This window comes from Poecilia reticulata, chromosome 4 (assembly GCF_904066995.2).
Source record: "Poecilia reticulata chromosome 4, P_reticulata-male-v2, whole genome shotgun sequence".
Taxonomy (NCBI): Eukaryota; Metazoa; Chordata; class Actinopteri; order Cyprinodontiformes; family Poeciliidae; genus Poecilia; species Poecilia reticulata.
The window spans coordinates 10578506-10597165 of record NC_088833.1 but is presented as its reverse complement, the minus strand read 5'-3'; the positions used below and the strand labels follow the sequence as shown (position 1 = coordinate 10597165).

At 36.5% G+C, this 18660-nt stretch overlaps 1 protein-coding gene across 2 annotated transcripts in view; it reads right to left on the bottom strand.

The window, feature by feature from the left end:
• nos1apa (nitric oxide synthase 1 (neuronal) adaptor protein a) overlaps window positions 1–18660 on the bottom strand; it is a 151175-nt gene that overhangs the window by 7661 nt on the left and 124854 nt on the right. For both annotated transcript variants that reach the window (XM_081606181.1, XM_081606182.1), the window contains exons 11-12: window positions 2166–2362; window positions 1936–2060 (exon numbers count right to left, since the gene is read on the bottom strand). In XM_081606181.1, coding sequence (XP_081462307.1) covers window positions 1936–2060; window positions 2166–2362 — 322 coding nt within the window. The remainder of the gene's footprint in view (window positions 1–1935; window positions 2061–2165; window positions 2363–18660) is intronic.

The following is an 18660-nucleotide window of genomic DNA, read 5'->3' as shown; positions in this document are numbered from 1 at the left end:
TTTACACTTTTTGAGTCTCATTTATCAAAAACCTGGAATACATTTGGGCTCAGAAATGGTAGGAGGACAAGTTCCATTTGTGATTTATGAAACCAGGTGTCTTTTGGCCAATCCCAGTTTCCACACAAACAGGTGTTGATATGTTTGGCAGCAAGAAACGATTGTCAGTTACAGTCAATGAATCCCTTAATTCACTGTTGCAGTGGCACTACCCACAAACCATTTGAAAAATATACAAATAAAACAGCAGAAAACACATTTTCGAAGTGCAAAACAACAGACACACTAAAAGTCAACCAGTAATGGCATTCTTCACACGAATAAAGCATTTGCAAATATTATGATTTATCTTATACTACTTGCTGAAAATGAGTTTTATAATAGACGTGCTGTCTCCCTCTGACTCATAGCAGTGCATCATGCAACAGAGCACCAAATTAAACCCGACTGTCCAGTGCAGTATTGTGCACAACTACACAGGCCAAAATGACTTGCTTATTATTAGGCATGTAGAAATAAATCCTGTACCCAGTCCAAGGCCAACCCATCATTCCTTCAATACCCCAAAAGTGTCATTCCACAGGAGTCCATGAGCTTTAACTGAAATGTCCCACTGTCCAAAAACCTCAATGTGAAGAATAGCTGTAATGATATCGGAGATCAGATTTCCTCTCTCAAAAAGGGTTTTAGAATTTGGCACTGTGCCATAATGACAATCCTTGAAAGGTAAAATTGAACTAATAACTATTGATCACTCTGCACAAAAGTCTCTGTGCTATCCATGAAAAACTCACTCCTGTGAACGATTACAAGAACAAGCTCAGTCACTGCTAGTTATAAAAATGTGGTAATTCAAAAGCTAAAAGGAGATTTTTTCTCTCTTTTTTTTTTTGCTTTGTTCTCCATCTTAGCAAATTATTTGGCAAAGCATACAACTGTAATGTTGTTTGGTCAAATCAATTAGGTTTGTTGATCCCAACTAACTTAAAATACTCGTGTAGTGCACATTCTTGCGCTGCAGTAATATTTCTCAAACAGCTGCATCACAAATCCACACAGAGGATCTAAAACCTCTAAAACCTCTAAAACAGACATGGGATTTCAGCAAATTCTACTCTGAAACCTGACTTTAAGTGTTTTTAGTTGAGGACACTCTTCTTTCAGCACTGTGCTCCTTTGATAAATGCTACAGGGAAAAAATAAGTCCATAAAAATATGTATCCATCCATCCATTTTCTTTACACCCTTGTCCCTTAGTGGGGTTGAGAGGGTTTGCTGGTGCCCATCTCCAGCTACCGTTCCGGGCGAGAGGCGGGGTCACCCTGGACAGGTCGCCAATCTGTCACAGGGCATACAAATATTAAAAAATGTATATTCAAAAAAATTAAGCTTTTTTGGGTTGTTTTTAAGCACCCAGAAGTATCAAAAATGTATTAACTGATAGATCTCTAGAAAATGTTATTTCTAGCCTGGTGGGAGTTCTTCGCCTTGTGGCAGAGGGAGCTGTGTTTACCAACCTTTTGCCTGAAAAAGATACTGGATAAATATGACCAATTTTAGAAGCTAAGCTAAGTGTCCGGATATTGTCCTCTTATTTCCAGCAATAAGTACAGTCACATCTGCGTGATTCCTCCTGTTTTTGATCTGAATATGACAGTTTTAGTGTAGTTTGAGTGCTATCAGTGCTTACTTTTAATTCATTGCTGGACTGAACCTTTGCTGGAAGTTTGTGATGCAATTCACCTGCCGTAAGAAATCATACAGTTGCTCATCTGCTAAATCATACATCTTACATGGGTAGCTGTCTACATTTTACGGTCCTGAGTTGACACAATGAAACATAAACAAGTCCTTTATAATTTTTAGAACCCCTAACAATTATCAAATATAAATTGAATTGACACAACTGATGACAATTTTTATGAGTGAATGCACCTGCTGGCAGAACTGTGGCCAAGTTTGTCCATGCAGCTCCAAACTGCGCCAACATTCTTGTTGACCTCAGTGACGCCGATGTCTCCAAGGTGGCTCGGCTCCTTTCTTCTCAGCAGGTCGTTGACCTTATGGGAAAGAAAATTCTCAGCTTTGAAGGAAGATAAGTTATCTGGGTATTTTTTGAGAACCCGCAGAGGTTATTGCTACAAATCAGCTTATGATGCACTGACCTTTGCCCCAACTGCCTTGCCCAGGTTAATGGCATTTTTCAGCCTTTGCTGTCCTCCAGAGGATGGGGAGTCGATGAAGGTGGAGCCAGAATTGGAATTAGCTGATGCTGAGAGGGATCGGGTGGAGTGCTGACCTGCTCTGGACATCTGAGGGCTCTGCTTCTGGGCAATGGAGTTCTCAAACAAACTCTGATCAACTGGACAAGAAGCAAACAAAAGAGAGTGTTATAAAAAAATTGCCACAAAAACTTAAACAGGACAAGAAAAAGTGCTTTAGAAACAGGAGGTACAGCAAAGCTGCAAACTTTTAAAACAGTAAATGATGTAGATGAGGTTCCAACAGAAATTAAATGTTTTTTTTTGTTTTTTTTTCTGTATTCCTCCACATTAAGAATAATTAGATTCAGTAAATTATTTTAAGGCTCCCACACATTTTTTTGTAATATTGCAATTATCTTCTAAAAAGTTTACAGAGTTCTAGAGCATTTCAAAGGTTTTGAATGCAGAATCTGCAAAACCACAAATTCAAGAGATTGCTAGATGGAGGGATGGATGTGCACACTCAGCAAACAGGACATGGATTAAAATAGAAATATGCAAATTGATCAGTTTTCTGACCTGAAAAGAAATATCCTATTTATTATTTTTTCATTATTTTCAGGGCTTCTCAGAAAAAGTAGGAGCCCATTTCTTGAATTCAGGCTACTTTTTATTGTTCGAGCTTATTGGGGGACTGAAAAGTCTCTCACTGTAAGACTCATCTGTGCTTAAAGCAAACTGATATTGCATCATCAAAGTAAGATTCAATTTTGTTCTGCAAAACTGAATTTAGCATGTGGGATTAAAACGATAAAGGCAATAGCACCACTATACCAAGTGAGGAAAGGATGATTAATAACATGTTAGACTACTGCAGTGGAACACAAAACAAGCAGACAGTAATAGCAGTCATGCATGAATGAGTCAGTTTGCAGACTCAGAAACAGCAAAACAGAAAGAAATTCAGTTCAGCTCAGTCCACCAAATATCTTACCTCTTGGAGAGAAATATTTCTCGGGAAGCATTTAACGAGACAGAGAAGCATTAGATTTCAGATCAGTTTAGCCCATAAATGTGCACATTACTCCACTGTTTCTGCTTGGGAACAAAAATGTCGCTTATCCAAAACTCCTCTACACAAATAAATGGAGGAAAAACACTGAAACGAATTCAAAATTAAAGGCTAACCTTGACACCTCTTTGCACTCAAATCTTCCATTTGCTGTTCCAATCAAGATATCTAGAAGGGCCCATTAGACAGACGCTCGAAGATGTCTGACCCTTTAGTACAAATCAATGTGATGTAAAGTCCATTAACTTCAAGGAAATAGAAAGGGATATGAAAAAGGAAAGGAAAAAAAAAATTCTACTAACATGCAGCTACCAAGAAAGGACTGTAAATAAAATTCTGTAGAACAGAGGAACAGAGTGAGTCCACCATTAAATCTGAAACACATCTGTAATGAGTGATATGAGGTAGTCGACTGACTAGTTGTCTGGTGAAACCCCATTTGTAGGAGATTACACTCTAAAAGAAAAATGGCAAGACAAAAAGATTCATTCCACACATTTTCTGATCTAGTGTAAGTCAAGTAATCGACAGATTTTAGCTCATTTAGGTTTTTTCTTTCTTCTACAAACTGCGAACTTTAATTATAAAATAATTGAGGGTTCTTTCAAGGTGACTTGCAGCCGTTTTGTTTGCAGATGAAACGGGCTTCATGTTCATATGTTTACTCTTTGCAGCTTCATCTTTTAGTCTCTTTATATCAGCTCCAATCAGTGTGTCAGACAGATGAGCCAACATCAGCAGAAGAGACAAGTCGTCTAACAGAAAAACTTTTTAAGATTTTTGCTTCTTTAGGGTAATATATTGCACTTTTTGTCCATTTCATTGTATTTAACCAATTTTTTTTGAGGGTAATAAACCTGAACACATCAGTTCATGTTATCGATAGTTAATTATATCGAATGTTTTATCACACAAAAATGTTACAGCTACTTGACTGGAACCTTGGGAGTTGTCCAGTCAAGGTTCAATTAATTTAAATATTTTGTTATGTAGTAAACAGGAACAAGCTCCTGGAAAAAGCTCCAAACACACCGATTCCATCCAGAAATAAATCTCCAACTTTAACTCGAGACTTAATGACTGGATGGATTAATTTATTTATATTTATCTGCTGATTCATTTTTTACCCCTGCAAGTCAGCATTTATTTATTTACTGCACTTCACTTCATGTTGGCCATTCCTTCAGTTATTTATTTTCAACAATGTACATATTTACCTATTTACTAACTTACTGTTGAGCCTCTGAATACAAATTGAATTATTCCAACAGGAATTGTTTATCTTGAAAACACTATTCCCATATACAAAATAATGGACATACTAGACATTCATTTTTGGAGGACAATTCATTATTAGTAGGGCAGGCAAGAAATATTCTTATTTGAAAATAAATAAATACATACATATATATCTGAATTTTAACATTCTGCAGCTTTTCTCTGAACCACCTATTGCTTCAACTTCAACTGCTTGGAAACTACTTGAAATTTCTTTGCCTGATTCATTTACATACAAATAGTGTCTTATCACTATTTATGTCCAATTCTCTGCTGGACTGTCCCTGAACCTTCACTGAAGGGTACGGTTTCCCAAGAATGAATGCAAATCTGATGTTTGTTTAACACTACTTATTGTTCTGCATTCCAATGTCAATATTCCCCAACTACAGCCACAGAGAAGTAATAGAAATGTTACAAGTGAATATACACGAGTTAGCTGAGCAAATGCAGCAGTTTTTTAAAATCTTTTAGTTATGCTAATTACCTTTGGTTGAAGAGTCATTTCCTGATTTTTCTGTATGATTAACATCATCAGTTTGATGCAGTGATGAGCAGATATTTGCCTTTGTAAATTGAAACCACCTCTGATATTTATTCATGTAGGAACATCACCAAGGCAGTCTGAGATGATTTTCACAGGAAAAAATGAACTTGAATAAAAAAAAATAAAAAAAATTACAAAGAGGCATATTCAAACACAGGAGTGCTTAATTAATGGAAAACTACTTGATTTCTATTTTAAGAAATCAAAAGTAGTCTTCCACCTTGGCACAATGTGTCATGCTTTTGGTGTGTTTTTACATGCACATACATCAATTATAGTTTGTAGAGTAGCTGACTTAACCAAATTTTAATAATGTAACATTCTGCAGACTAAGCCTGCTTCTTAATAAAACAGACCATTACCATTTACTGAGGACCTAAATTAGGTGACGATTGGACCCCCGTCACACTGTTTAATGTTGCTATGTTCTGGGAAATAAAAATACAATTAATGGGCACACAGTACATTTGTTTCCCACTTTATTGTTGGCATCCTGAATATCAGCACTGCTTCTGCTTCACAAATATGCTGCTATTTCAGCAACGTAATTGGCATTACTAAACTGGGGCTGTTTAACAGGTGATTTGTTTGATTGACCACTCATTGTGCTCAAACGTATGACCATCAGTAACACTTACCAGGCAAATTAATAATAAAAAAAAAAAAAAAAAAAATTCACATCCTTGTAATTAGAGATGGCACAATCTTGTGTGCTGCAGCTTCACTGTGGTTTGTGCAGATGAAAAATTAAGCCCTCTTTTTTCTTTTTGACAAAAACATAAAAGGAAATAAAATGTAATTAACACCATGCACTGCTATTCAGTCTTAATTTTGTGCTGTCCACCACTTCTATCCGTTAATCAAGTTTTTTTGTTGTGCAAGTTCTAGTTGAATGAACTCTGAAAACCTAATCAAAAAAGAAGAAAAAGATTCAAATTATATTCGCAAGTAAAATTGTGAAAGTATGTTAATTTCAACAATAAACAGCATTGCAATAACCGTGGCCACTTTTCAGAAGCCAAGTGGGACCGTGGCCATCTGAAGGGAAAGTCAAGGATCACAACACAGACAAAAATGACAAGCATATACGGTGTAAACCTCAAACACATACTGAAAAGGAGCATAGATGATTAAAGAAGATGAAAATCAATAGAAATTTGAGATGCATAGAGAAATCCACTGGTAATAACATTCACTAGATTATATACTTCATTGGTGCCCCCAGTCAGTGAATGCACCACACCTAAGTGCTAAAAAGATCGGCAGCCAACAACAATCCTCTTGAGTTCCTGTTGTTACAGAGTGAAGAACACTCAGTAATTCTCATCATCAGTGAGGTGTGTGTAAATAAATTCAGGGAAAGCACAAAAGCTTGTGAAGGCTCCTAGAAAAGAAGCTGTATCACTCAAACATGCTTGAGATCCTTCAGGCTGCCATGAGAGAGAGTGAAACATCAGCACAGAATAGGAAATTCAATGTCCTGCAGCAAAGTTGTTCTATTTTATCTTTCAAAGAGATTAAATCCGTCTGTCATGGAATGTTATTACGCGTAGGGATCTACTTTACAGGAAGTGCAGACATAGAATAATGTTTAAAGCTTTACTTCCATCACAGTGTTTGTGACACTATCGAAACACTTTCATTTTGTCTGAAGGAAAACTTCAAATTGTCGGACATGTTGACTGACCTGCCTCTCCTCTATTCTTACCAATATATTGTTAAAAACAACTCTTGGAAGCCACAAACTGCAGATTGCCTGTTGCCAATTTGCAAGGGCTTTTTTTTTTCTTTTCTTTTTTAACAATCAGTAAGAGATTGTTGCTGATCGGCTGGCTGCTGCATCGCAGCCTCTTGAAGATTTTTATTTGTAAAGGTACAGAAAGCATTAAGAATGCAGTAGGTTACTTTTATATACAAAAAACAATGTTAAATATTTGTTCAAACTGTCACTATGTTGTCACAGTATAAGATAAGACAGATCATCTGGGGAAAAAAAAAAAATCAAGGTCATCTGCCTCCTCCCTGTGGGCCTACTGCTGTCTGTGGTAAAGGCCAATTTATTTAGAAAATAAGAGACAAATGCAAGAGAAAAAACAAGAAATCCAAACCAACTACAAGTGAAATCAGCAGGGCAGACATCTGCGACATCGGCCCCTTAGACATCAGCCACAGAATCATCTCTTGGTGTTTCTCTAGCAGGATTTATGCAGAATGATCACAAATTAGCACAAAAAATATAATAAACAATATTTGATATATATTTTTTTGTAGCATCAAAGATGCTGAAAATATATGAAAGCTGCATATCTTTGAAAAACTGCTTTTTGAAAAGAAACATCCTTTTACAGGAACTTTCTTGATGTTTCTTCAGCCAAAATTTGTAATGTAGCTGTAACTGCAAACATGCATGTCTGCTTGTTCGGATCTGATGGGAATTGGCCTTAATGGGCTGCATGTCACAAACCTCTGATGGAGCTCAAACTGCTGACTGTGCTGCTGAGGGGCGCAAAACAACAACTACAACTAATTTCCTGGTGTTTCCAATACATCTCTGTTTACCTTTTGCACTCCCTTAGAAAGCACAAAGCAACAGCAGTAGTACTGGTGCACTGAAATGTGCATTAACACAGATGTTAAGAATAATGCTTACAAATGGAAAAGAAGGTGGAATGAAAAGAAATCCAAACATCTGCAGAGATTATTTTCTAAAACGATGTAGTTATTTTTGTGCTCTGTGCACGAGTTGTTCTTTAAATTACAGCTAGGACTAGGCGCTCCGTATGCCACAATTTGCATTCATTTGCATTCGTTCTTTTCAAATGGCTGCTGATTAATAAGACAATAGTGAGATTACTAGTGGAGACGCCAAGATGTAGAGCGTAAACATGCAATCACTTACATCCTTATGTCATCATGTTCTTTTATGACATAAAATTTTGTCGCACGGAGAAGCAGGTCAAGACGAGAATGAGAGCAGCAAAGTGAGACATTTAGGTCCACACAAAAAGTGTTTACCAAGGAGAGCAGAGTCTTTCGTAGGAACCAGACTGAATCCATTGTGAGGATAACGCAATCATCTGCAACACTGCAGAAAATTGTTAGCCTTCTCCAAAAGTGAAAGTGAAATGGGATTTTTTTTTCAGTGTTGGTCATTTGTAACATTAAAATGTTACTGTAATAGCTATTCAAATGAAGAGCTTCATAGCAATCAAATGGAAAAACAGAAGAGACTAACAATCTCTTTGGAAAAACAAAGAGATTAACAATAAAAGTAAATATTTTATGTTTACTTGTTACTGTTTATTTAAATGCATCTTTTCTCAACACATCACATGTAAAAAAAACTTCCAATCACTTTACTAAATAACAGCTTTATATTTTCCTGCTTTGTTAACTTCCTAAAAAAAAAAAAACCCTGAAAGGTATCATTTGGCTTTGGAGAATCATAAGACTTTTTGGATTAAGTGCATCAATGCACCTGACTCTTCCAGAAAACAAATAGTGAAAGCAATCAGACAGTCTGTGGGAAAAGATGAGACGACGGCACATGGCACCCAGATGAAAATATAAGCAGCGATGGCTGCGCTGAGAGGATAAGCGACCTGAAACACGCTCACTTGAACACAAACTCCATAATCTTCAGGCCAGACAGGGTCATTATCGCTGCGGTATTCAATTACAGCTCTCACTGGGCTTCATTAGGATGCACGTGTGTCCTGCGAATCTGAATGAGGAAAATATTAAACTACACGTTAGGCCAATCTTACCTTAGGGCCTGGCGGAGGGTTTGGGGAGGGAGGGGGAAATAACATTTCAAGCTCTTCCCTCTTGAAGATGCACGGAGGATCTGCTCATCAATTTTTCACTCGGTTTCATTATGACATGAATGATTAAAGTGAGTGGGTGTGGGTCTGCCTCAGACTGATTAGCAACTAAAAAACAGGATTAATGGAAAATATCTCTGATCAACCTTACTGAACCCTGACCGACAGCTTGCTCTTGGCATAATGTTTCTGTTTTTGTTCGATTTATCTTCTATCTACAGTTCAAACGTATAAAAACACCTTCATTAATTGTGTGTTGAGATGCCTCAGAGTAAACGGCACCATGACCTCAACAAGCTTCTGACAAGATTCTGTCGGAATATTTAAGCCCTTTCCAGAACTCTGGAGAGGGAGGTTTTCATCTCATCGCATTTACTTTTTTGGTTTACATTCTATATTTATGGATTGTTCACAAATTCTAAAATCAGAAAATGTAGTAAATGTAACATAAATGCTTAAAAGCCAGGTGCTCTTCAAGAAAAAAAATCAGTTTAAATGAACTCCACCACTTCTAATAAGCAAATTGGTCAAAAATCAAACCACATGTGCAGCAGAAGCTCGCTAATGGAAAAAACAAAGTTGTGGTTTCTCTGCAATTTGCTAAGAGTCTTTTATATAAACATTTTTTGTAGAATATGTCTATACATAATTGAGCCTCTATGTGAGAAATTCCTTTAAAAATTCAAACTTTAGTATGCGTACTTAAATACATCACTCAATCCCCCCCAAAAAACAAAACAAAAACGAAGAAGCAAACAAAAATAAAGATGGAGATAAACAGAAATTAAGGCCCATGATGAAAATGTATCAACTTATTACTTGAACACTGATATATCTCTGTTTGTGAACAAATGTTTCAAATTTTAGAAGCCACAGTTAGGAGACAGTAATGTAAGCCATGAAAAAAGACATACAGGCCCTTAAATTAATTGACTTTTTTTTATGTTCACATAAACCTATCATTTTGACAAATACAATCTTCTTATAGCGCAGTCTCTTACTGTGAGGATATTCACACAACAACTGGAGAGAGGGGTTCGTAATCACAGCTTTTTAATATGAATCAGTTAAGCAGAAAAAAAATGGTCTGCACTTTTCACGGGAAAGCTGCAGCGAAAAGGAGCCCCAAGTGTGAGTTAAACAGGGCATCCTTAGACTGCAGACACAGTATGAATCCAAAACAGATGGAGCAAGATCATTATCAGTGAGACACGCACAGCTTGCCACACCGCAGCATACTTCAGGTAGCACCTAAAGTCTCGGGAAGGTGGAAATGATTCCTTCGCTTCAACAATAGAAATGGCAGAAACTGATCTGGATTAACTTCTCATCTTGCTGCTGTTTGACCGGACCGCTGAGCAAAGCAGCCACGACACAACACCTACCGCTCTCTAATTACAGAGGGAAAATGTGCATTTTTTTCTTTACTGCTTCCTTTCTATAATGGTGGGATATACGCTGCACACTTGAAAATAAAATTAGTAACAAGAACATTTACTGGAACCTGATCCCACATGTGTGGAGAAATGAAATGCCCTGTTTTAGAACAAAAGCCATGGAGATATAAATATACCTCAGAGTACAGTCAAACAATAATGAACATAGATCTTAGAGATAAGAAAAAAATAAATACTGTATACGACAGTAGTGTTGAATCTAGCCAGACATGTTTAAGTGCTACCAGTCAGCTATATATCTATGCCACCAGATCAATAATTCACTGTCTTTTGCTAAATTACCTTCTGTCTGACCAGACAACTCCCTCCAGAGGAGGGGGATGGGGGGTAGTAGACAGGAGGACAAGTGTAGCAATAAGGAAAGAAAAAGAAAAAAAAACATGCAAACATTGTCCCAGGTTTTACAGCTTGAGTTTACTCTTATCTCCTTCTATTTCTGTCCGTTTTAGAGATTTTGACTCCTGCTCATATGAACAGCTGCAAGAGATGAAAACAGCCATGGGGTTTCTGCAGGGGTGAATGAACAATGTCAAGATTTGTTGAATTGTAACTTTCATTTGATCTCAACATCACACAGAAGGGTTGGTATGCGCTCCTTCCAAAACGTATTTTCACACAAAAAAGTAAATTAAAAAAATTAAAATTAAAGGCAGAAATTACTTCTAATAGTATATGTAATGAAGATTTGTGCTGGATCTTCACAGGCAGCAAATTTCCTTTGAAAATAACAGTTACATCATACAGACTGAGCCTTACACACATGTGGAACACATGGTACCATAAAGGACAGAACTATTGGCTTTTAACTCTTTATTACAAAAGCTTCTTTTATGTTCAAGACTTTGTAAAAACCTTTGAAGCATGAATACCAATAAACCATATAAATAAAAGACTACAGCACTGTGCATTATGCGTTTCAATTATTTAGGCCATATAACAATGGGCTGAATTGTTATGTGCAGTTATTAACTTTAGATCTCACAATAAAAAAAAACATTTGTAAAGCTTAGTTTTTAAATGACAATTTCAGTAATTCTCATCACCGCGTGATGCTTTTAACTTTTTGGTGAAAAGTAATTTGAAGGTTGTCAACAAAAATCTCATATTTGGTGAAATCTTGCATCACACACTTATCAGTATTGTATTTTGCTGTTTTTTTTTTTCATTTTAAAAGAAATTTAACAGCTTTTGAAAAGGTGACACCTCCCCTAGCTATTGACTTTGACAGGGATGCCAAAAACTTGAAGCCCAAACGTGACAAATTAAAATAAACAACCTGACACATTTTAATTCCATTGCCATCAACAAATTCAAAGTCATGCAAAAGAAACATGGCCAAAACAAAGAAAGGAAAGCTGGCTCTTAAAACAGATGTGGCATACGTAAACACCTTCAGTTAATCATCTTTGCATGCTGGCCATTCACATCCTGAGCTCCACATGTGCCAGATTATGACTCAAGCTACTCCGTCATACAAAACAGGTGTCAGTTCTGCTCCACAGCAACATCAAAAGCAGATTGCAACTGCATATGGAGCCTACAGAAAGCACGAATCTACACAGAGACATGCAGCACTGCTGAATATTTCCCAAATGTAAAGAATCAAGTGTCATCTGACTGAGCAATATGTTGAAAGTATGGGTGGTGGAGGGAACATTCCCTTACATGAGCACCAAAAGAGAATAAAAAGACAAAACATCCAGAAAACACAACTGCCTCTAGGTTAAGACTACTCTGTCCACACTCATCACATCAATCTCAGTAGCTTCTGATGAAGTTCTAGCTCTTATTGCTAATGCTGAGGTCAGAGGATTAATTACTTGCTGGTTTTGAGTACTTAATGCCTTCTGCTCTTCTAGCACAGACAGAGCCATTAATTCCAAGGCTTTAATGGTCTAATGTGATTGTTTGTTTACATGTGACCCACTGACTCCTCATTCATCTCACAGTCATATTCCACATTATCACAGCTAACTTAGTTGACAGCCTTACAAACAGAGGACTGAATAAATTCTTGTGGAGGTTCCTCCAGCCATTTCTCAGTACTAATATTTGTTTTTTCTCCCCAGCAAACTTATTCTGTAATATTGGTTGAAAATACTTGTTTGGTAATAAAGGTGCACACATTTGGTAAACAGCTCTTATGTTTGTTCAGCTCATTAACAGTCTCCATTTATGTTTTGCTGAGAATTAAAGAACTGGCTGGGGGAGAGGACTTTTTGCGATGTCACAGCAGGAAGTGGAGGAACCCATCAGGCTGCTGGAAGAAGTGGACATGACTCTGAATAAGCTACCAAGATCAAGTCTTATTATTAGAAACATGCTTGTGTTATTATCTGTTAGTTTTTGCATTTGTGTTGCAGTTATAATTTGTTGGCTTAAGTTAGTCCCCTTGGTTTATCCATTGCTTGGTTTGGACTCCTCTTCCCTTACTTCCTCGCTTCAGGACAGCCATTGCGTGCAAATTCCCTGTTGTGTTCATTGTTAAGAGATCAGTTTTTGGGTCCTTTCTTATAAATTATTTCTATATTTGCTTTTATTGGACTGTTGTTGACTATTGTCTTAACATAAACGGATAATATTTTTTATACTCATGTCCTTGTTCCTAGGACCAAGCTAATAACAACAAACAAATGCTAACACTCTTGTGCACAAAGAACCTCCTCAACTCTGTTTGTGCTTTTGTGACTCTATGCTGAAACCTTGAATCAAACAGCTATGACTTACTCTGAACACATTACCTGACATGTAAGCAATCTATGGTAAACAAAACGGCAACAGATGCTCTGATCTATTTATAATAATGTCAGTCATTTTAAATGTGCTATTGTGAAAACGTGAGTTGTTTCTATACTAGATAGGAGTAAATAGTTGCAGTAATTCAACTGCATCACTAGAATATTGAATCGACAGCTACATAATGCTTCCATACTTTGAAAGAGGAGGTAGAGAAAATTCTTTTAGACAACCTTACCACTAGATGACACCAGTACCAGTTGCTGTCTCCTTTAAGCATTTGACCACAATCTAATGGTTTTTCTGGGTTGTTGAATTAGTGTGCTGACAATTTAAAAGTAAAGAAATATATATATTTTTTCTTTCCTGAAGATAGGAATAAATTGGACATGTTAAACTAAATTGTATTCACAAGCTCCAGAAGTTGTGGGTGTGTGTCAGGTGTTGGTTAGCTGTTGCAGTGTGTGTATCAGCTGGTGACAGACTGGACTGTATATTGATCTACAGTGTCCCTTTGCTGTCCAAGTCTTTAACCTCAGTTTCAAACAACATGTGTCTGTGACGGAGAAATCAATGCAAGTCACCAACCCCAGTTCTACTCTGCTGGACAAGTTGGCAGAGTAGCTTTCAGTGGCAAACAACTTCTACAGGCAGTTATCGCTGAGTGAAAGAAGAGTTTGAGTTTGATTCCTTAAGAGTTTAATGAATTTTAATAATGCCAAAAAGAATACCCATTTTATTTTTATTTTTAGGATGTAAAAGCAAACAGTTTCTAAGCTCATCAACTACCATTTACTCTTTTCTTGGTTTTCTGACAAGAAATATAATGTACACAATGTTGTGTACATTATTGTGTGCAATTGAATGTACACAATATGCATATTAAAGGGTTAATGAATAACATGTAGGTAATGATTAAAGCTAATAGATGAACCAATAACACAAATAGCTCCTCTCTGTTATAATCGGTTTCAGCTTGAGTGGACCATATGTATCCCACTAAAAGATTGGTTAATATTTTCTGACAGGTTGCTCTCATAAGTCTGTTTTCCACAAGCATGATACAAAGTAATTACTATCTCCCCATCTGTCAAGGTGAAAGGCTGAGGGCTATACCTTTTTCCACTGTCACAAAACACGAATCACAAATGCATGAAGAAGCACAAGAGGCTGCATTAAAAATAAAAAAGGAAGTCTGACATTTTGGAGAGGTCAGAGGAAAAGTTGAGTTCAGAAGATAAGAAGAGAATACGGTAAAGGTGACCCACAAGTTAAAGAAATACAGATATGATGAAATGAAAAAAGGCAAAGACAAAAATAAATTTTGCCCCTGAGGGTGCAGAGTCAGAGCAGAACACAGCCTCTTTGAATATGAAAATGTAAACATCATGAGTGAAGAAATGCAGAAAGAAATGTTGGTGGCACTTTCTATTACAGCTAGGTAATAAAATGTTGGATAGTAGTTTCAGGATATTTCCTAGAATCCGATTGCATTGGATCATTGGTTTGCCGCATTATGACAGGCAGCAGTCACAAAGATATAAAATATACGTTCAGTAGCTTTTTTGGGTGTTTTTAAAAATCTTCTTTATCCAATAATAATCATTCCCTACCATCACATGTCTACATATTTTTAAAATATGTCTGATCACAAAATGTTCTATCAAAAGTGTGAATTATACAAGTAATAATTGAAAAAAAAAAAATGAACTCATGAAATACTAGAGTCGCAGTATGCATTGTGTAAATTTTAGATGTTCGTTGAAATAATTCAAGTAGCCTAAATGCTCCAATAGCATTCAGAAAGACTGCCTTTCTCAGAACTCTAATTGCCTTATGTTCAGTCAGTGAGAGCAGCCTCGACTTGAATGAATTGGAATCTACGTCTCCATTTGAATAAAAACCTCACATAGTGCTAAATGCTTTGGGAGCTTAAATATGATTTAAATTAAATAAATTGAAACCTAAGACATTGGCAAAGAAAAAAAACCAAGATGGGCGAGGAAGATGAAGAGAAAATAAAAGTTGATGAAGAAGAGACTGAAGCATAAAAGTCGTTCTTTGCACTTTTCATACTTGGGATTGTCTGTCCCCAGTGAGTCCGAGTAATTTATGGGAAATTAATTTATATGTACGAGATGTGGCCTGTAAAGCGATGATCCTGAACTTTTATGTCCTCCATCTGATTTCAATCAGGAATCTTTACTGCGTATCTCTCTCCATCTGTCTCCCTTTAATGTCTTGTCATGACGTTTATAAAGATGTAAGGGTATCCAAGCAGATCAGCTGGAAGCTCAGACAATATTATTTTTCTTGATTCACAAAGGAGAGAAATCAGAAAACTATGACATGGAGTCCTTTTAACTTGTAGCATATTTTACTCTACTTTTGGTATCCTTTTGTTTTAATTACATTTGAGTCGGAGCACACTTGAAACTCATTGGCTCACCTGTAAGGAATGTGTAAGAAGCCAAAAACAATAAATCCCTCTAAATTGCAGTAGCTGAATGTAAAAAAAAAGAATACTCACTCTTAATCAAATTAATTCAGTGTAGAAAACAATCCTATTAATGTACTTTGGCTGTGGAAGACGACAAAGAGAAGGTTTGTGTCCAAATAACTATTTCTATGTTTATATATGTTGCAGATTATTGGTCTCCCATAAAACCCAGTGAAAACCTGCTTTACGTTTCTGGACACCATATTTTATTTAAAACAACCAGGTATATCAAAACGTTTATGATGTCAGGCTCTCTCAGAACTTGACAAAATATAATGCCTGTTAATGGCTTCACAACTGGAAGAGGTATTTCTGATGATTTTATGTCTTCATGATGTAAAGCACTGTGAATCGCTGTAATACACAAATAAGCTTTATTGAAAGATTTTGTCTTTTGGAAGAGAAAGAGGCCCACAGCATGACAGATCTTCCACTACACTTAACCAATTAATCCTTTGTTTCATGCTAGATCCACTTGGATTGATTTTTGCTGAAATCTTAATCGTATTCTCAATGATTACAACACAATCTAGTTAAAATCTCAGCAGCATTCATCAAGCTTCACACATGGGGCATTTATTAAGGTAGCAAAGAAAAAAGGCCTTTCTTGCACCGTCTCCCCGACAACCGGTTGACAGGTACACACCATTCACTTAGTTGTGGTTACCAAGAGATTTTGTGGACACTTGGTAACCACTTTGAACTATTTGCTACATTTCTCACTCAGCTCTGGAGTTATTTGAGAAACTTTTTTTCCCAGGTCTCTCTCATCAAAGTTTTACTCCAGAAAAACAAGAGCTCATGAATTATAACTTATAAAACTAGAACTTATGAGAACTATAACTTAAAAGTATAAAGTTTAAGATATTTCAGCATTTACTTTACAGGGATTGGTAGGGACACGTGATTCTATCCAAACACCAACTATTTTTTTTAACAGGAATTATTTCTTAACTTGAGCTTCTGTCATTGGGTTAAAGGTTTATGGTAATAATTTTTGCACAGTTTTGTCAGGAGTGCCAGTAAGTGGGTAAAGAGCTGCATTGTATGTGTACCGACTTTGTACAATTTTATATACAACAAAATCTCTTTCATTCCCAAATAAGAACAGATTCAAAAGGGAAGCAGTTACATAGAGTTCAATTCACTGGTTGGTTTGATCACATCAGGCTAAAGCTCTGTGAAAGAGACGCTAAGCGCTTAGAGATTTGGCCCGACCCCGTTTTAAGTCCCAGATGAGTTATTGCCAAAAACTGTAATATTGCTCAGATAAACCAAAGTGCAAAATGAAAACTTGTCAGCTTTCAGCATGAATCGAAATTAATACTTTAATATAGCATTGTGCCCTTAGGCTTTACCCAGAGCTGGATATAAATAAGTGAGACAACTCTTAGCTTCAATCTGTTGTGGAGTTTTGTGTTTGTGTTCAATGAAGGAAACAAACAAGCAGTGTTCCTTTAGATCTAACTAATCCCAGCTTTACATAAATTACAAAAGAAAGGAAACAGCGGACAATTGAAATGGGTAGAATCTGTGGAGAGAGAAAGAGGGGCAGACAAAAAGGCAAGTACAGAGGTTGGTGCGGGATGATGCAGAAAACTGGATTTGTACATACAGATACACATCTCTATTGAAAAGCAACCAGCAATTATAAACCGGGTAACAGCGACTCCACTTCCTCAAATTGCAGACGGCAGCAAAGATCATCAATAAATTGGAGCCTAGAGTTAGCAATTTCATGACAAGATTAGTTGCTTTCCACTTCATCAAGAGATACAAGTTCTTCAGTCTCACATCCTGCTTCACCTACTCTCCCAGGGCTAATTGGGTTCCCCCCTGATCTAACCTGAAAAATGTTGTGAAGGTAAATACCAAGCCCAGAGTATCATGTTATGATATAATTTGATTTCACATAGCATCATTGCCGATTCAAAAACAGATGGAAGAAAATAAATGCACACAGGGACTCACATTTTAAAGTTTTATCTGCTAAAATAAATAAATAAAATAAAATTCAAAGCTCAGGTCATGAATCAGGATGCATGTCAGTGTGTCTGATGAGTTTTGAGTGCAATTAAAAAGGGAGGCACAGAAAAGGAAGGGAAGACTATGTTAGATTTTAGCAAACAGAAGTATATGCTTGAGTTAGAAAAACTATTTGCTCTCTCATGGTATTTGCTCTCTCAATATTTCAGTTTGCTGTACTATTTTTAAACAGTGTTTCCTGCAAATAGATTTGTGTCTTAGAAGACTCTTATTTTTGTTTCTAGTTATAATATGTTTGTGCACTTGCAGGATATTTATGTCCTACATTTGAGATGTTTCAGATTTTAGAGGAACTCTGAGCGAACCTTGCCTGTACAGAGATGACGAACCGCTTTAAGTAGAAGCATGACTCAGTCTAAATCTTTTGTGGAAAATTTATGCATTAGAGTTAATGTACCGACTCCAGTAAAAAAAAAAAGAAAAAAAAAAAAAGACATGACTGTTTTCTCCTACGCAGGACTCAAGTTAGTCTGACTGGATGTCTGCCTACAGCTTTCAAACATTGCTTTATCTTAATAGCACCTTATGGTTTTTTTTCCTCATTTTTGAATCCTTAGGCTGTTTTAAGATGATGAATGTTTTTGACAAGCCAACATATGATGTAAGCCTGTCTCATTGGTCACATCTCCATCAAATTTAAGTTTCTCTTATTTCAGCGTAAACCAAAGAAAGCAGTGACATAATAGTAATATAATCACATTTTCTAAAGATCCATTTGTTTTAAGATAATTGGACAACTGGGAACTTAAGACAGATTCTTGAAGAAAGTCTGAAAAGCACAGTGATGCTGCAAAACACCCAAGAGCTCCATCCCAGAATCTGCATGCCACAGTTAGCATGTTCAACTTTGATGTTTTATGACATGACAATTATGACAAAGCTAGAGCTAGACGAGAATGCCAAACTTTGAAAGTTTTGAAAAAGGAAAGCTGTCCTCTCTAGATGAATGTGACAGCAAAATTTGTGTCTGAATCAGCCACAGAATATCTTTAAAAA